Genomic DNA, 20,994 nt, shown 5'->3' with positions numbered 1-20,994 from the left:
TAGAAAAAAAAAAGTAGGTTCATGTGGTGGAATGAAATGAAATACGAAAGTTAAAATATTTTATTTTTTATTATTTTTATGTTTGACATTGTCATATTTGTCAATAATATTTTTAATGAAAAACTGGCAAGGTACAATACTCCAGAGAAATACTTTAAGGTATAACACTTCAGAATTCTTCAAAGAAAATGAGATAATTTCTTTTTCATATCGCATTAAGAAGATACAAATGCATCATAATTAAAAGAAACCGTGTCAAGTTAATTCAACTGATTTCTTTTTCATTACGGAAGTGCTCAGCTGATTGCTTTGTTTATCATTTTCCAAATAGCTCAAGGAAAATGATACCGAATTGCTAATGACACGCCAACATTAATCGAAAAGTTCTCGATCTTGTTACTGTAGATGAGTCATTGTGCCATTCCTTGCGCTTTTGATGATTGATTCTTAATTTTGGAGCTATCAATTAAAACGTGTCTTAAGGCCTCCTACGCACGAAATCCTACGAACGAATCAACGAAAAAGTTGCCTGTCAACTAGTTGACTGTCATTTTCCTTTTTCACCTGAGGCAACATATAAAGTTGGGGCCAGGACCGCAGAGAGCAAAGGTGGGCCTCTAGACAGTTTTGTCACCGTGCCCTCCCCATTAAGATGGTTCAAAAATACATGTAAAAAAAAAAAAAGTTTCTCCTAGATACCGGGACACCCCTGAATGATTTTAGACTTGTGGCTAGAAATATACTGGAAGTATTTTAGCTTCCTATTTCAACTGAAAGAAGGTGCTCAACCCCCTCCCCTAAACTTCAATAGTATGGGGAGGGGGGTTAAAAAATACATCGAACTGAAAAAACAATGCTACATATTATAATAGAAATATGCATATACATCGCAAAAAAAAAAAAAAAAAAAAAAAAAAAAAAACAATTATTTACAAAAAAAAAAAAAAAAAATAGGAAGTGTCTTAGACCCTACCTAAAAAAAAGTTTTTTGAACCAACCTACTCCTCCCCCCCCCCCATCTTTTCCAAAAAAATAAGTAAACGAATAAATTTTAAAAAAGAGAGAAGAAAGAAGAAAAGAAAAGAAGAAGAAAAAAAGAAAGTAATAAAATTAAAAACTGCTAATTGGAAAACAATTAACCGTATATAAAGTGTCGCTACAGTAAATACCAACAGAGTAAATTTTACTAACAATCATAATTTTGAGTCAGAAATACTGCTTGCTTATTAATTCAAAAAGAAAAAAAATACAACACAGAAATTGGCAAATAAAAATCAATTTTCATATATTGAAAAAAAAATTTTTTTTGTTTGTTTGCTTGTTTTTTTTTTTTTTTCTTTTTCTTTTTTCTACTTTTATTTTCTTTCTTTCCTTCTTTTCTTTATTTTTTTTGTTTCAGTGTCGCCGGGCTCCTACAGACTCGGCCCTTAGTTTCCGACTAGACTGACATAGCCTCTCGTCGGGCCTGGTTGGGGGTAAACCTAACTTGATAGAATTGTGGAGGCTGTGCGGACTCTAATCACTTCATTCTGACACTGCCAAGTTAGGTTTGCTCCAACTATAGTTAATCAACGTTTCTTTTAATAAGCCGAATTCATTTTAGCACCTGTTTCGCAACGCTGTTAAAAGAGAATCGAGCTGACTCAACTAGTTTACTTGTATGTAGATAGGGGGAGAGAAAGAGTTCCACTTCTCAAAAACTCTCAGGAATCGCCAAAAAAGGAAAAAAAAAATCAATTATAAAGATTTTGTTCTTCATCCTCATATATACAATAGCGAATCCACTGATCGAGTAACACTCTGGTGTCATCAACAATGAAACTCGCGTCAAGGCATTAAAATTTGATAATATTTTTTGGCAATGTTTGACATGCAGGGAAATGCTTTATTTTGACGAGGTGGAACTGGATCCGATCACTTAACTGTTTTACTGGTAAAACTGTTACTTTAGGAGAATGAAGAAACGGAAAAGTGGTCAACAATGAACGCTATATACTGGAGTTTATATTTTTGGTTCTAATGAGAAAACAAAATGAGTCTTGTAATGAACAAACTCTTTAGAGTCAAGATAATACAGCAAAATAGGAAACGTTTTTCTTCGCTTTCTCGTAAAACGTAACCTAATCTACTTTTTTCAATAAATTGGGGATTATTGTTGAGAGATTTCGTTCTTGTATGCAATGAAAGGCATTATTTTTCTTCGTATCGGACCCTGGCAACTAAAGAGATCATGAAAGCTCAAAACAATTGGTTTAAATCGAGGTTTTACGTACTAATATATTCAAGACATTTAGTCTCAAGTATTACGATCCGCAAAAAAATATGATGTGGTTTTAACTGGTTAGTATTTGGTGGTTTAAATTAATATTGCATACTTAAAGTTCGAAAAATCATCCTATAAATTATGAAATTTAAAATGATGTGTTACTATTGATTATATCGTTTTTACGCCCAGCGCATGATTAAAATATTGGGAGGCATTAGACAAAACACTTTTTTAGGGCAACCTGCGGTTAAATCTTTCAATTTTAGTCATTGACTTAAATAATTTTAGCCATTTGAGGGCTCCTGTGCATCAGGGACGCTAGGCCATGATGCAGTCACTATAGATTATATCGTTTTTACGCCCAGGGCATGATTAAGATATTGGGAGGCATTAGGCAAAACACATTTTTATGGCAACCTGTGGTCAAATCTTTCAAATGTAGTCATTGGCTCAAATAATTTTAGCCATTTGGGGACTCCTGTGCATCAGGGACGCTAGGCCACGATGCAGTTGGCCGATTCAGTAGTCAGGCCCTGTTTGCGCCATTAAGCACCAGTTATGAAAACTGACTTTGTGCTAGTTTTGTTGCACGATGGAGCATTAAATTAAGATTTTAAAATAATAGTTGAGATTTCTTTCCAAAATTTTTGTGTTACTTTCGTTGCCCCGGAGTGTGATATATTTCATTCTAAAACACGAAACTTATGGAAAATAGATTGTACCTTTTTTACACGGAGTTCTTCAATTGCTACATTACTTTAAACCAATTTTGTTCTCTACTCCTCACTTATAACTTACAACGCGAGGTCATCGGGAGGTCGATGAGCGAACGCGGAAAAAGTGAGATAGGTAATTAACCTTATTTTCTTATTAACAGTCAAGAATCGAATCGCCCATCATCCAAGGCTTGAAGTGCTTGAAATGTTTGAATGACCATTGTTTTATGCTCGATTGCTGATACCACAGTTACCATTACTCAAGTATAGCTGTGTCACTGGGTGATTCAGCAAAATTATTGATTCATGTCGCCGAAAGAATATGACAGTGTCATCAAAAATGTTGAGTACGTCGAAGAAAAACGAGCAAGGTTTAGGGGGCATCGGGAATTTGAGAAAAATGGCGTTTTTTATTTCACGTTAAATATTTTATCATTAGAATAACGGTTTAACCGGCAGTTAAAGCAGGTAGAAACGAAACTCGTACACAATTATATCACAACTTTATGTAGAGCAATGGTTCCCAACCTTTCTAAACTTATCGCTTTCCTTTAGCGGTTGACTTACACTTATCCATCTCCCTCCCCCCCTTTTCTCCCTTGCAAAAGTTAAAAGTTGACGCTGGTGAGCATCAACATTATTGAAAATATAAATACCTAATTTAATTTATTTAAAATGTATATACCATGAGTGGCTTGTTCGGGGGGGGGGGCATGAGAAAACTGCCCCTTACTTTTAAAAGTAAAGGGGTCTTGCCCCCTCAAGGTAAAAGGCGGCGGGGAATGTGTAAATTTATATACTTGGCGATAAGAGATGATGTAATTTCTAAGGGTTCAACCGAGGTGTGATTTGGTAGTTTCTGAACTTTAATTCGTTTCTGTTGTTTCTTGTGATTCTTTGTCTAAGCTTTTAAAATTGGTTCTGTATACGATTTTCAGTTTTGATATTTTTTAGCTTTTTATTATTTTTTTAAAGTAGTACTTATCGCTCCTCTATCGCTCCTCCCGAATTTTTCACCCCCCCCCCCCCCCTGAGAAGTCAAATGGTTTCACTGGGGTCGATCGTCCTCAGGTTGTGAACCACTGATGTAGAGCATGCCATCTACATGCAACACAAGGCGTGGTGTGATTGAAGCTTTAGATCTTCACACCAAGAGATATGCCGCCAGAAATAGCAACCTGGCCAAGTGAACCCGAAGGATTACCATTATACATACTTTTTATTTTTCAATCGGATAAGGTGTCTTAGTAAAATCTCACCTTGTATCCACCCGATGTGAGTCCGGCATTCCTCTTCGCTAGGACGCATTTCATTCGCACAAAGAAGGACCTCTCAATTTCGAACTCCACTATAAGATAGAAAAATCGCTTGAAGTAAAAAAATAACAGCAAAGAGTTACAACAAATGATCAATACATAAGCTTAGCTACCTTTCTACATCTCTTAGTAAAAATAATAATAATAAGGGAAGAGAAAATCACATATTGGTTAAGGATTAGCTTTTCTCTGTAACATGTCTAAACTGCATGGACGGATACAAGGGAGGCGCGGTGGGGGCGATCGCCCCTCCCTTGAGGGACTTTAATGGGCGGATTTATGGGGGGCGAAGGGGGGCAATGCCTCCCCCAGTCTTTGGAGGACTTTATATATAATAACACACCCTCCAAAATCTTAAAAGAAAAGATCATGTTTTTTTTTCTTTTTTGAATAGTTCAGAAGTGAAAATGAAGAGAATAGTTAAAAAATGACACAATAAGTACGACAGGATCTTATGTATTTCAGGAAAAAAAAGACATAGTGTCTGGGAGGGGGGGGGTAAAATGGACCCCCTTTTTTGCCATCATCAGAAAAATTGTCCAGACTACAAGAAAGACCCCAAAAACAGTCAATATTGCTCAAAAAAAAGACTGCTCCCCCCCCCCAGGAACTCAGTCCTAAATCCGCCTATGGGGACTTCCCACAGATAATTTTTCGATATCAAAGTTCAAAAAATGCGTGTTTAGGCGAGTTTTAATGATGTTGGGAAGAGAGGTTTGGAGCTCTACCCCTTAAATGTTTTCGAATTGAAGTCCGAAACCTTTGTGATCCATTTTGCAAATCGGTATGCATTTTACATAATAAAAAGTAAGAAATAAAAATCAATCGCCGATCCCTTGAAACATTTCCGGACCCGTCCTTGCTAATTTGCTTACATTTAAAGAGATGCAGGATTTCAGCAATAGTAATAGGATATTTGAATGTAAGGGAAACCTTCGTAGAACACGGTACTTGAATAACACGAGTTTCAAAAAACAAATACCTTCCCCCAAATTACATGGTTTTAAACTACACGATTTTCGAGTAACTCGTTTTGAAAACATATAAAATATTTCTAATTCCATACGATGCCTTATTAGATATAAATTTATTTCCAAACGATTCATTTGTTTGATAAAATAAAAAGTTATAATCGAATACAAAGTTTTGCCTTTTTCTTTTGACTTGAAACGGGAACAACACGGTTTCGAAGAACACGGAACTAATTAATCGCGTTCTTTGGGGGTTACCCGTTCATTAACCGCACACTCCGATACAGGACAATCAGAATCTAGATTTACAAAGAAGTTTTTTTCTTTTTTGATTACCTTTTGCTTTTTTATCACGTGTTTAACTATTTCCTTTTTCTTTCCAAGTCATAGTAGGGAAATGTAGGGGTTAAGTGAAATAGCAGGGCAAAGTGAAATGGTGAAATATTTCCACAGTTTGCAGCGTCACCTATCCAACTACGTTCTTAAACATGTAGGTGATTCCAGAAAAAAACTAAATTGTTCTATTGATCAAGGTATAGAATGATGCAAGTCAACTTCAAAATGTGATACCCATATTTTAATATTTTTGTGGTTTATCAAAAGTGTTTTTTGTTAGTATAAAATGGTTAAGTTTTTGGAATTAGCATTTTTAATATTAATTGAGATCAACTGATGTATCTTGCAGTACTTATTTAATTAATATTAGGCATGTTTTGATCTTAAATGTTTAATACAATTTGTCGAGTTTGGGCTAGCAAAAGGAAATAGTTCACTTCGTATACTCATTCTTTCATTTATTAAATCATTCACGTATTATTTATTAATTAATTTATTTACGTTCCTTCATGAATTTATTTACTAATTTATTCATTCATTCAATTATTTTGATATACATTAACTACTTTATTCACTTATTTAATTTTTCTCAAAAATTAAATTTACTCATTTATTTATTTATTCATTTTTTATGCATTTATTGACTTATTTGGTTGTTGTTATGTTGTGGCTTATCCTCAGACCGTCTGACGGATTCAGACAAGGTCCATAAGGTCATTGACCCTTAAGAAATCCAATACCAGGAAGGGAGAGGAGTAAAGATCTTCCCCTACAAGTCCCAAGCAGCTCATGATATGTTCAGGAGATGCCCGCTGAGTTTGACATTTTGTACAAAGAGTAAAAAGCTTCTCGCCTTCACGAAAGAAGAGACTTTTAATGTGACCGCTTTTCAATCTTGAGATAGCAGTTTGGGATGCTCTGTCACACTCTAGAGAGAAGGAAGAGATCCGGGTTGTTTACTTCTGTACCAGTGATCACTTATTTGGTGAAAAAAAACTAACAATCAAATTGAAAATATTTCATTATAAAAATGCTTCACTTTTGACTTTGCCTAGTATATTTTTTAAGTGAATAATTTTCACTTCTCTTTCGAGACACAAATTTATTGCCAAAAATGATAAAAAGTTACTGTTGCCACTTCATCCGAAAAAAACTTTTTAAACCTTGTCAAAAATTTAAAGAAAAGAAAAAAAATCTTTATTCACTGCACTGTGCTCATTCACTAGTCAAACTAAATTGTTTCTGATTTTGTGACATATCCAACTCGAAAACTCTCTCAACTCTTCAGCTCGATCAATTCGACCGGATCGAAACGATCAATTGTATCTACCAATATGCTCAGCCAGAAATGTACTTTGCCCCGTGGTATCGAACAGGGTTGAATCTGCTCCTTATATCACGTTTAATTTGGCGCTCATTTTGGAATGCAATATGGGGATTAATAGCGACAGTGAAAGGAGAGGGAAGGAAAGGAAAAACGAACAAAGAGAGGCTAGAGTCGAGACGTACTGACCACCCTGCGCTTGGACTGAGGGATGGAGGGGATGGTGCGGAGTCTGAAGAGCCAGCACGGCGGCCATCTCGTCGTGGTCCGTCGGGTCGATGTACTCGTAGATGCTGTTGCCCGTCAGTTCCACCTGGAGGGGAATAAAAACTAACATTAAATTAAAAATTAAAAAAACGATCCCGAGTGGGTCGCAGAACATGTGCATGTGCGACATATGGCTGGTGATTAGTGTTTACCTGCGATAATCCCAGATGGACGGAAGCTGTTTCAGAAATGTACATAATTTTCCCGTCAGGTGCGACGACGAACACAAAGCCATCCAGCGTCTGAAAGTTAAAATAAGACTTAGTCTTTGGCATCAGTAAAATGTTCAATTTATCACCCTCATGTTTAGAGCATATTTAATGTACGCATGAGCGAAGAACAATATATAATAATAATAATAATAATAATTCGGTATCGTATTCACTTAAAAATTCAATATTAGGTAATGCACTATTAAAGACAACTATATACATCTGTCCGGTTCTTGTGACCTCCATTTACAATGGATTCCATCTGATGTGAATTTGAGATATAACGATATTGCGGATGGACTGGCGAAAAAGGGCTCTACGATGACTCAGAATAGTGGGGATCCTCTGACGTACCTTGAACTATACTCCAGATGTAAGGCTACTATAAAAAGCTCTTGGAGATGTCCTCCTGAGCATCCGTGGTATTTTTGCGAGGGTCCTGGTGCTTTCCTTGGATTTGAGGATGACAGGAGAGATCAAACTGCTTTGACTCGCCTGAGCACAGGTCATCTAAAATCCCTCAGATTTTCCAATGGTAATAGGACTTTCCCTATTTGCACCAAATGTCATACTGAAGAGGCCACTGCACAACATCTGATTTTTTTTGTTGGTTTGGTACGCGAGGATCTACTGAAGAGACCTGCTTCTGTCTTGAAGTTGATTAAGGCGAACAACCTTATGGATCTGATCTGATTAAGAACAGAGAGATAAGTAAGAAGAAGAAGAAGATATACATCTGTAGTATGTTTGTCCCAATGTCGTACCATTCTGCATTCTTTGGTCCAATTCTAACAGCTGGTGCATATTCAACCATTCCATTGAAATGCCAACAAGATTTCTTTCAAAAATTCAAATTACTTTTTTATTTATTTCGATTTAAAAGAATTCTGCAGTTTGGACCACATGAAAACTTCAAGTATTTTTGAGCTCAATAGTATTTTAAAGCAGAAAAAATGCATAAGATGAAATTAGAAAGTTAAACTAAGTTAACAGTTGCTACTGACATTTCTTTCTTTCTTTTTTTTTTTAGTTCTTGCCAGAAAGAGTTAGATTAGATGTTTTTAAAATTTTACTTCCCATAAATTATACGAATTAAGATTAGCGTTATTGTTAAATTAAGATTTCAAAAAGGAAAACACCAAAGAGTTCATTATTGTGATTATCATAAGGTATCCGACTACGTTGAAAAGGCGATTTTCGACCAAAATTCACTTTCTCTCAAAATAGTTTTATTCAACAGCCCCATTCTTTAAGATTATGAAACATTTTGGTTTTATAATCTACGCGAATTAGAACTCACGTTATAAGCATTTGAATACTAAGCATCTGCAGTATAACGCGTGTTAAGTCGAATCTTTACTTACGTTTTTTGAAGAATGCAATTATTTCTCGATACTGGCTACGGAAAACATGATTTTGCAAATTCTATTCAGTATTCAAGCATGAAATTTGGCATGCCTGTCTTGTAAGTACTTGTGAGTGGAATAGACCACAGATTATGTAAATGATGAAATATTTTTTGATTTATAGCTTTTTTACCGAAAAAAGGTGACAAATTTTTGAGAAATTTATGGATAAAGTCACGTAATTTGTCATAAACCTTAAAATTCTTGAAATATTTCTTAACCTGCGGTCTGTTTCATGTGTAATATTTATACAAGTGAAAAAATCTAAGCAAATTGTTTATAGCTAGTTAATTTTTATTAATACAGTGTTTCTCCTAACTGGTAATTTTCAGTCATTTTTTGCCAAAAAATCACCCATTAAAAAAAAATTATTGATATTATGGTTTATTTTTAAGCAAAATACATGTTTTAAGATCATTCTGCTTCTAAATAAACATTAATATTATTTCATAATAGTGTTTTTAAAAAAAACTGCTCCGAACCTAGTCGGATACCTTTGGGAGTCTGTCTTCAGTTTAAATTTTATGAGTAACTTTCTCTGGTGTTAACGGATTAAAGTTCGAGATGTAGAGGAGAGTGTTGTACCTTGGGACACTGCTAATTTCTAAGAATCTATTTTTAACAGCCATGTTTTTGTAATCTCTAATAGTAACCTTCACTACTAAATGTTGCTATAGTAAAAATCAGCATCAAATGGGTAAAATTGACGATTGTGTGAGAGAAAAAAAAATTCATGACTCCAAAGTAAATATTTCCTGTCTTTGTGTTTGTAAATTTCGTCAACTGAATTTTGTTTTGTAATAAAATAGAAGTACTTTGAATAATTTGCTTATGAGAAAATAATGATAGTACATCTAGATTGATCATTATTCTGGTTTTTCTTAAATCACATGGTAATTGTACCTTGGGATAGCCGAACATTTTGTACCTTAGGACGCGTTTCAAGGTACAACATAGGCATGCATGGTTCTTAATAATTAAGAGAATGTTTAGGAACGTGGACAGTGTTCTATTCTTAGAGTCTTTTAAACACATTTAATGTGAAATAATAATTCATTATTCATAATTCATTATTCTATATTCATAATTTAATAGGGAAGTTTTCGAATTTTCAATTTTATTTTTATATGATAGAGTAACATGTATGAACATCATAGGTGAAAAAAAATTTGCGATACGATAAGTAGTTTTTTTAAAATTAATTTTTAAAGTTCAAACGATTGTGACGTCAAATGGCACAGGAAGTGACGTCATGCGCTCTTCCGCCGCGGGAGAAGCCGAAGGACGTGCAGTTGGCTTCGAAGACGAAACGTTAAGGCTTACCTCCTCATAGTTAACTCCTCGCCTTTCTCGAACATTAAACCTCTCATCCTCTCGGAAATATTCGAATACCATCATTGATGTTACTTGAGGAAGATTATTAGATTGTGCTTTAATGCACCCGGCCTCCATAGTGTGTTCAAAAGGATTATTGAATTTCTAAAAAATAAAAATATCAGCGCGCTTAAAATGTCCGTAGCGAAAACAAGGGATCTTCGGCGGAAGGCTGCCCATTAGTGCCCTGTGACGTAAGCTCGTGACGATTCCGAAAAGCGCACTTTTGCGCGTGGATTTTTAAAAATTCATTAAAAATCAATCACGGTGTTTTAAAATTCGGCGATGGTGAATTTTTTAGTTTTGAGGGTCAATTAACAATATCCAATAGTCAAAACATGAACATTTATTAGGTTGCAACTTCCCTATTCTCTACCATGATTTTTTGTTTTTTTGTTTTCTGGTGCAAAATTGGTTCAAGTATATGGCTGTTTCCTGAATCATGAAGACTTTCCCATAGTACAACAGGATGTTTCCCAAGATATAATAGGATGTTGTACCTTGGGACAGCTTGAAAATTTTACTAAATGGCTTTCAACATTTATATTTTCAAACTGTCTGAATTGAAATATATATATTGCATAGAAGTATGTTGGAGTATTTTAATGTGACTTCTAGATTTTATACTTGAATTAAATTAATTGACGTTAAAAATTAAAATATGAAAAGTGTCCCAGGGTACAATACTCCCCCTTGCAAATGAAATTCTGGGACATCATTATGATATTTAAATCATGTCGTAACTAGGTTTGAGTGTGGTTCAACTGTACAGTTTTTTCCTTCAAAAACGATAATAATAATAACAATAATGACAATTATATCCAGTTAAAAGAAATGGATGAGGGGGAAATAAGCCTGATAGTGTTTTTACCAGCTTGCTCATTCAACGTTTTCGCATCTGATTTTTCGGGAATTGGAAAATGTCACACTTGCTACTCAAAAACATTTAGCCAGTTATGTAGCTGTCTTAGTTGAAATACTAATTCAGTACTAGAATTTGAATTACTTAGAAACGCTCGATAAGTGACGACCTCGGTTACTTAAACGAAATGCAAGGAAAATGTAAGCCACGTTTGGGAAATTCTAGTGCTGAATTAATATTTCAACTAAGACAGTTTTGTAGCTGTCTTAGTTGAAATACTAATTCAGTACTAGAATTTGAACAACTTAGAAACGCTCGATAAGTGAAGACCTCGGTTACTTAAACGAAATGCAAGGAAAATGTAAGCCACGTTTGGGAAATTCTAGTGCTGAATTAATATTTCAACTAAGACAGTTTTGTAGCTGTCTTAGTTGAAATACTAATTCAGTACTAGAATTTGAACAACTTAGAAACGCTCGTAAGTGACGACCTCGATTACTTAAACGAAATGCAAGGAAAATGTAAGCCACGTTTGGGAAATTCTAGTTCTGAATTAATATTTCAACTAAGACAGTTATGTAGCTGTCTTAGTTGAAATACTAATTCAGTACTAGAATTTGAATTACTTAGAAACGCTCGATAAGTGACGACCTCGGTTACTTAAACGAAATGCAAGGAAAATGTAAGCCACGTTTGGGAAATTCTAGTGCTGAATTAATATTTCAACTAAGACAGTTATGTAGCTGTCTTAGTTGAATACCAATTCAGTACTAGAATTTGAACAACTTAGAAACGCTCGTAAGTGACGACCTCGGTCACTTAAACGAATTCCTATTCCTATTCAGAGTCACAACTGACTACAACTGTATTTATGTCGAGGACTGCATACTAAGTGCCTTGCCTCCATTATTTTATATACCGATAGATGGCAGCACCATCACCGGATCGAACAGTTAATGAGAATTTAGAACTAGTCCAGGAGCTAATAGCTGCCTAGTACTAGCACCTCCAGAGGTATCGTTTCACTTGGAGGACATTAAGACCACGAGCATATTTAACGTCGCCCAGTCCCCTTTAATGACGACGGTGGGTCTTCGACCATCGAGGTTCGAACCCAGGACCCTCCGGCCCCGAATCCGACACTCTACCGATCGGGCTACCACGGCCCTCACTTAAACGAAATGCAAGGAAAATGTAAGCCACGTTTGGGAAGAATGTCTACCAAAGCGCATGCCAATGCATTAAACTCCCGACTAGCCGGACTAATAAGAATATGACGGATCCGCACTGGGCGTGAAATATTTCTCTATCGATTGCAACGATTTTATGATCAGGATTGTAATTGATAGTGAAGTCAAGAAGCCCTCGCATGGTAGGTGAAAAACTGAATTAGTATTTTCTTATTATATATCTTTTTTCATGGGTCTATATAACATGTGCACCGAGGTGACAACAGTCATGGAGTAGCAATAAGTAATATACAGATGGTAATTGCTTCTCGTACAAAGGGTATAGAAGCGCAGTTCATTGGTAGAGTTTCCATTTGTAATCAAGTGAATCACATGAAAAGGTTTTAACCCGAATATGGTCGCATGAGGGGCATTAACAGACTTAGAACCCAGAATTGGATTTAGACACGTGGAACATTCCATTTTAGAATTCATTAAGCAATTCAATATTCTGAGATTTTCAGTCTCAAAAAAGTGAATATAACAGCTACTGCCGGGCACAGTCTCCCGCCATGAACAACGCAGCGGCCGACCACCTGCACTTGATGACCAAGACTAATGACGCATGCGTAGAACTTTCAGGTTTAACACATAAGCTATACTGCGTGGAATAACCGAAGAAATCAAAGTGGGACATACGATAGGTTTGTTCACTAGAACAGAGCAGCAAGCCTTTAATGGGTTATGACGCCAAAATACCGACTCGAGAGTTTTTACAATCAGCACGACATCTCCCGTAACGCCTCTCCTGAGCTCGATCGGGAAGACATTTAACGACTGTAAATTCGTGACTTGGTCCGAGGAGTATTGATTTCGGTTAATAAAAGCTGATGGTATGGTTCGAGTGTGACGCAGAGCCCATGAAGCCATGAACCCAAGCTGTAAATAAGGCACTGAGCCACTTGGTGTGGACTCCATAACAGCGTGGGTTGTTTTCTCATGTTATGAACTGGGCCCTCTGGTGCAACTGAGCAACTGATTGACTGTTTAAGCCAACTTTTAGCCATTCATGGATTTCATCTACTCAAACAACGATGGAATTTTGGGGATGACATTGCGCCATGTCATCAGGCCACAAAAAATCGCAATTTGCTAGAAAAGTATTTTGGACAGTTCCAGCAGTTGATTCAGCCACCTAGATCACCGGATAGGAATTCCATCAATCATTCATATGACATAATCTAGAGCAGTGGTTTTCCATATTTTCAGCACTGAAGACCACTTGTCACCCTTCCGAATCCTAAACAGACCATATACGACAGAAATAATATTTTCACTGCAATTACATCAGGTGAAATGAGAGGAATCCAAAAGTTTTCTTTGATACATTTAATTACAACTATAAAAATGATACAGATTCATTTCACTACTTGTTCGTGGACCACATTAAAATTGCTCACGGATCACTAGCGGTCCGGGAGCTACTAGCCGCAGTCGTTGAGAAGAATCTAAAGTCGGTGCATGCACAAAATCTTGAAACGGAAACACTTTCGCAGTAGTGGACGTGTGTAGTGGCAGCATGACTTATTATTTCTGTGGGGAACTTCCAACAACTTGTTGAATCCTTGCCACGTCCAGTTGTTGAGCTTAGCCAAGCAAAAAGAGGTCCGACGCGGTATTAGGAGGTATCCCATGACTTTTGTTAGCTTAGTCTGCCGTGTGCAGGTAAACGGCAATATCTGCAGAAACGAGTTTTCGAGATATTTGAAGAAACGCGTTTTGGATTCAATACTAACAATAGGGAAATGTTGAAATTAGACGTCTTTTTCGCGCTTTTTTTTCAGCGGAAACCAAATAAGCGAGCTTGTACAATAAAGATAACGTACAATAGATGTCAAAAATGTAAAAAAAATGAAAAATTTGCAGTTACTGCCCTTTACCTGCACACGGCAGTAGTGTATAATAAGTTTCAATGGCACATACGTTTCTTAGAACGAGATCTACGTAGGTTTAAACAAGGTAACACTAATTGTAACCACACTATATCGTCGCCTCAGAGCTACAGTAGGATATCTTACTGTTATTTCTGGGATTAGATGTCTTACGGTTACTCTGAGGCGACGATATACGGGTTATATTTTTGATCATGCGTTTTCAAAGTGACAAAAAGCACATAGATGAGATATTCACGTAAACTATTTGCAGCACGTTATATTGTGGGTTTTATGCATTTCCTTCGAAACATTTTATATGTTATTTGTTTTGTTTCTTTTCTTCCGATTGCTAACGCCTTTAGCAATATGTCTCGGAATCTGAAAGATACTGCTATATTGCATAAAGTGATGCATTTGTACAAATTAATTACCCATGAACAAGGACACCAACCTCATGCATGGGCAATTCCATTTTAATAGAAGCATCAATTGCTGCAGTAGCAGTAGACTCCAAATGTGGTCTTTGTATCGTTGCATGAACTTGACGAAGATAGAGGACCTTATTTCTATAAAATGCAAATCAATTTTAAAGATTCACAGAAACACTATTTATATGATGTTTTTGAATCTGATTAACGGACGTGAGCTTGTGAGATATGTCTGTTACTGAGAAAATAATTTTATTTAAACATTGTTTCTGGAAGTCTTCGAAATTTAACTGCAGTATATAGAAGTGTAGTCCATGTTCTTCACAAAGTGCAGAAAATGAAACAAGGAATTAGCATATTTGAAGTCTTTGTAGTCTGCTTTGCGACATGTTGATCCGTCTGTTACCGTGGATATGCCCAATAGTTTCACTTATGAAAAAGGCTCAGCATCTCTTTTCCCTTGCAACATCAATCAATTTACGTTTCAACTTTCGCTTCTTTCCAAAAGAGGGTGTAATGTAATTCATTTTTACGCGTGGGGGGGGGGGGAAGAGCCCAGACGAGTGCAAAATGGACACATATATCAGAATTCGGATCCTCATAAAAATAGAGTGAGCCGAGTAAACACGATTTATGGCAATCACCAAACAAACGACGCCTTTTCCATTCCATCGGGAACAGAATAAAAAACGCATGAATCAAGATCGAAAAAAAAAATTTCATTCCTATAAACAATTCGAATGGAATAGAAAACGAGAAAGAAGAATTCCAACTCTTTACTTCCATTCCGAAGAACAAGTGGGAACGGACAAATCCCTGGTATTCCCGCCAAATGGAATGCGCGGTCACGATCGTCTGCTGATGACGGATTATCGCTTCCGGTTTTATGGCGGGCCGCAGCACTCGAGCGGCGGGGTGTCAGAATTATGTAAATGGCACCGCGTGATGTACGATCGCTCTTGTTGATCTTGCAGGGACCCAATAAATCGCAGCACTCCGCACACTTCTATCGTAATGAATGTTGCCCGCTCGGGACTCTTTATCGCTTTCGCGCCATTTGTCGCTCGAGTGGACCTCCAGACACTGTTTCCCTCCGATAGGGCGGTGCTAATCGCCCATTCCACAACAGCGATAGTGCTCTCGGGCTTCCCCGACTATCGAAACAGATGCAGTCGCAAAAATTTATCGTAATTCATGGTTTGAATGCAAGCACCTTGTTTTTCGAAAAGACGTCGTTGAATTAATGAGACTCGCCAACAAGTTTGTAAATTAATTTTCATCTCTTGAAATAATGATACTAGGATCAGACGGAGATTACAACATTGTGCACCACGGTTAAATTGATACTTAACTTTTGATTTGGAAGAAATAGTTTTTAACAGCTCCATGTTTTGATAACGATTTAATATATGTAATAGAGTAAAACCTGTCTATCAAAAAACCAACTAATATTTATCGTCTGCAGCTTTAATTGTTTAAAATTAACGAATTTTTTTATTTCACCTGAAATTTCTTTCAGTGGCAACGCTAAGTTTTGTTTATTATCTCGTTTGTTATTAAAATTAATTATTTCATTCTATTCTAAGAAAGATTAACGCGTGTAGAAATGACTGATAAGAAAGATTCTCGATACAAGTTGGATAAAATTGATCTTTTCAAACTTGTTTTGTTAAATCCTTATCGAAATGCTCAATTGCGCTACCAATATCTATCTCGAATGCCCCGGAAACGAAGAAAAGTTCAAGATACAGAGGTCAAACATGTGTAGGAACAAATTTCGAAAAGGTAACGCATTCTTCAGGTTAAAATCCTTCTTTATTAATATTGTTGAACATCTTACTTCTAATGACCATGCCTCATTAATTTCGATAATTTCATCGATAGCAACTTTTCGATGCCTTCAGAGAATAAAATTATCTTTTAATGATTCTCATTCAAAAATGTCAAGATTTCTGTTTTATAATCAGCAGAGAGAATTTAAACACTAGAAACATATCAAACCAAAGAACACAACAAAAAATAACTGTTCGTTATGACTCGAATGTGCTGGAATTTGAAATGTAGAAGTTTTCTACAAAATGGGGTCGTTTCCAAAATTTTAAAAGTATTTTTTTTCTGAAAGAGCATGCTTAAAAACATATGATCTGACCATTTTTTAAATAATTGGACTAAGTTTAATATTTTTTAAAAATTACTTTAATCGGTGCGCTTTCATTGTTTACGCTTCTGCGATGACATCACAAATGATGAAATGCCATTCACTGTTGCCATTCATAAGAGCACAATATTTAATTCGCATCTTTGCTCACGTGTACCGGCAACGATATGTTTGATAGCAAGCGTAGAGCGCAATTTTAATTCGCTTCATGATTATCATAACGTGGAAATCCGGAAGAAAGATGCGCCTAAGTATATAATTTTTGACGTCATAAGGAACACGCCTTGTTTGAAAAATCGGACAGTTTAAAAAATTAATTGAAAAATAACTGTTGTAAAAATAAAAGTATTTTCTGGGTCCATGTTATTTATTTAATTTTTTTTTATTTATTTATTTATTTTTTATTTTTTTTTTATTTATTTATTTATTTTTTTTTTTTTTTGCTTATTCTATTAATTTCAGTGACTAAAAGTAGTACTTTTGACAGAAGGAAACAACTCCATTTATTCAAAATCAGGTAAACGTCGTACGTCGAAAAAACTTTGAATTTATGCAACAAATTCTGCGAAATTTAATATTTTTGGCAAAGAACGAATTTTGTGGTGGGCAGCCCTGCATTATACCGATTTAACTACATTATTCCGGATTACCCAAGAAAAGTGACTTTTCTCTATTTTATTGCTTTTTTATATCTATTTTCCCTTAATTTTTCCACAAGGTTGTAACACTCGATGATTTTATGACAAATTAACATTTTTATTGCTATAGTATATACGAACTAATTTCCAAAAATAAAAATGTTAGCCTGATTGGAGAAGGAACGGGGGGAGGGGCTCTCAATTATATATAACAAGATTAGTGAACATTGAATAATATTAAAATATGAATGTTTGATTGGTTTTTAATACATAAATACGTTGAAATTATTCGATCTTCTTCCCTGGAAGGGCATCAGTTTGGCTTAATTGAACCTTGGGGACGTACCTAACCTAAGGGTGGTGGTGAATCCTCCTCAAATTCCACGGAGTCCCCACCCCCTAGATGGGGTAGATCCCCTCCCCATGAAACACAACTCTCCGAAATAAACCCCTAAAAATGTTCAGTGGTCTGGCTTGTCCATGGTAACCCTTCTCCATCGTGGGAACCCCAGTCTTTGGCAAAAAAAGCAATTTGTTCTTACCTGGAGTAGATGTGATCCCAGTTCTTTGATTGCACTTTCTAATGGATTCGGCAGAGGAGGTGCTGCTCCCCATCCGTCTCCAAGGCCTAAATGAAGAAAAACGATACAGTGATCAAAAATTCTTATGAAATAAGTAAACTATGAATATTTTACACATTAAGCCTTTCCACATAAAGCACTAAGCAACCGTTTGCCTGAATAAATAAACAACAGGAAAACAACCAAAATATAATGGAACTGATTTATAGGTAATTCAGAGATTTATAGATAATACTAGTGGTCCCCGCACGGCTTTGCCCGTAATAGAAAATTAAAAGGTCTTTTGGTTCGCCTGTATATTTACAAATAATGTATGGTGAATTTTCTCTCCAATTGGCTTGTACCCATCTTACAGTTCCACGTTATGATAATTTGTATCTCGCCAAATGGCTTGTGCCCATGTTACGGTTCCACGTTATGATAATTTCGTAATTTAGTCGTCCGTCTTACGATAATTTTGTTCTTAAAATTGGAATAGAAAAAGAACCACATCGAATTTTCGAAAAATCGCTTCGAGGTGCACAACCCCATGCTACAAACTAATATCGAGCCAAATTTCGTAAAAATCGGCCGAACGATCTAGACGCTATGCGCGTCACAGAGATCCAGACATCCTCCGGACACCGGACATCCAAACAGAGAGACTTTCAGCTTTATTATTAGTAAAGATTATAGAGAGATATGAAAGTGAGCATATTTCTTCTTCACTTATGTTAGGTGAGGTTCAATGTTTGTCTTACACAGTTCCCATGAAATCTTAAGAGTAAAAACATCGGCAGAACTCAATTCCTTTCGCAACACAGCTGAATTCTGCATCATGTTCTCGCAAATGTTATGTAGATCATCAGAGATTCGGACACCACGACCATACGGGGTATGTACAATGCTGAAGTATGGTACCATGACCAGGATCATCTGCATGGGTAACAATGACAAAGCAAGACACATGAGACCACCCAGCCGAAGTAAGATACCGTGACTATCCGAGGTGTACAATACCGAAGTAAGACACCATGACCATCCACAGAGTTAACAATGCCAAAGCACCATGACCAGGCCCGTCATTTCAAAATTTCCATTGGGGGGGGGGGATTGATTATGTTCAGGATATTTTATGGTGAAAAAACAACAAAATACGTACAAAAATGCCCACTTTCATTATGTTTCTAAATTCCCCGGGGTTTAATTGACCCCCCCCCCCCTTCCTGATTGTCCAAAAAAAATGACGAGCATGGTATGACAATGACCACCTGCCGAATTAAGGTACCGTGACTATCCGAGGCGTGTACAATACCGAAGTAAGACACCATGACCGATCATCCAAGGTGTATACATTGCCCAAAAAAGACACCCGTGCAGCCATAGGCATCATTAAGCAAAGATGGGCAAAGGCAAAGACTAAGCAATGTGGCCTTTTCTTCTTCAAACACTAACTAAATTGGCTGCAGTTCCATCACCAGGTGTTTAAGACGCTTTTGCTTTTGTATATAATTTATTATAGCTTATTTTGCTCTTCAATATACTATCATTGTAAAACTTAAATAAATGTTAGATATTATCACATTATTGGCTATAACATTTTATCCTGTGTATGTAATTCTATTTTATTCATTGACCAAGCCAGTGGTCATCACGCTAACTTTGATCTACAATTGACGACTGATACCCCGTTTCCTATAATGGAAACATTTTATTCCTACAACTTGAACTGCCTTCAAAAATGTCCAAAAATTTTTAACCTTTTCATTTTATCTTTATCCATGTTTATCTATCAATCTGAAATGAATCCACGAAGTGGCATAATATAGCTGCTGCTCATCTCATTCAATTTTACTACATAAATATTGTTTGCTTTATTCTCACTTTAACAAATAGATAATGATACATATTTTATCATACAAGGAAAACATTTACATTTAAGGCTTCATTAATGAACAGACGGAGAGAGTGGACAATTGAACACCGCAGCTGCCGGCAGTATAGATAAAATCTGCTCATTGTAGAAAGTAAGCAGGAAGCCATTATTCTCTCGAAGACAAGTTATTTTAAAAAGATTTTACTGATAGTCGATCTATATTTTTGTTAATTTGATGTCAGTAACACAGATAAATAATAGTGTTTTAGTGCTCTTTGACTTTGATACATATCTCTGAACGCTTGCGTAAAACAATGATTCGTAATATGAATTCTGCGCCAGAGTCAGTTGCAATGTTGTAAAGTTATTTTAGTATCGGAACATCGGAACTGAAAAACTTTCATAATAAGGCTGCATGTTTATTACACTGTTAAAAAATTTCCAGAAAATGTACGGTAATTGTTATTGGCATCCATGTTGCCAGTAACAATATAACTATTACCGTAAAAATCAAGTGTTACTGTAAAATTTTACGGCTTCCTCGATAGGCCACAGCAACCAATTGGAGCTGGGATAACTTATTTCTCCGGTATAAATTACCGTAAAAATCAGCGATACTGTAAGTCCGCCATTTTACAGTAACAATTACCAGAAAATCTTCCTGAATTTTTAACAGTGTACTTTAAGTGCCGTAATTATTTTGGTTAGGATGTCCATCTCACCCATTACTTACGAGAAATTAAAATAGAAATATTGCTATAAGTTTGAATCTAATACGTTTCTAATGTCGTAAATATGTTTTGAAGGATTTTTTTTTTTTTTTTTTTGAGCAATCATGATTGCTTATTGCTTTCATTTGACTGTTTTGATGTGCTATCATTTTATTTTCCCGCCAGCACCCTTTGCAGCATCACCGTCGACCGGCTCCTCACGATGCTGCTCCTATAGCGAAAACCGTCTCCAGGTTGCATCCATATCCTACACACACGCGCATACCTACACAACTACACACACACACACACAAACACATACACACGCATACACCTACACACATATACACAAACACATAAACACGCATACACCTACACACATATACACAAACACATACACACACACGCATACATATAAACACTTACACATACACACACACCTACACACAACTACCCACACACTCATGCCTG

The 20,994-nt window shown here is 36.1% G+C and overlaps 1 protein-coding gene across 1 annotated transcript in view; it reads right to left on the bottom strand.

Annotated features, from left to right (window-relative positions):
* The window catches only part of LOC129235120 (single-minded homolog 2-like), a 159,867-nt gene that overhangs the window by 16,370 nt on the left and 122,503 nt on the right, over nt 1–20,994 (bottom strand). The window contains exons 4-7 of the mRNA XM_054868809.1: nt 17,920–18,005; nt 7,349–7,438; nt 7,119–7,242; nt 4,242–4,330 (exon numbers count right to left, since the gene is read on the bottom strand). Coding sequence (XP_054724784.1) covers nt 4,242–4,330; nt 7,119–7,242; nt 7,349–7,438; nt 17,920–18,005 — 389 coding nt within the window. The remainder of the gene's footprint in view (nt 1–4,241; nt 4,331–7,118; nt 7,243–7,348; nt 7,439–17,919; nt 18,006–20,994) is intronic.

The sequence above is a fragment of the Uloborus diversus genome, chromosome 2, assembly GCF_026930045.1.
Source record: "Uloborus diversus isolate 005 chromosome 2, Udiv.v.3.1, whole genome shotgun sequence".
NCBI lineage: Eukaryota > Metazoa > Arthropoda > Arachnida > Araneae > Uloboridae > Uloborus > Uloborus diversus.
This window is presented reverse-complemented; position numbering and strand designations above follow the sequence as displayed.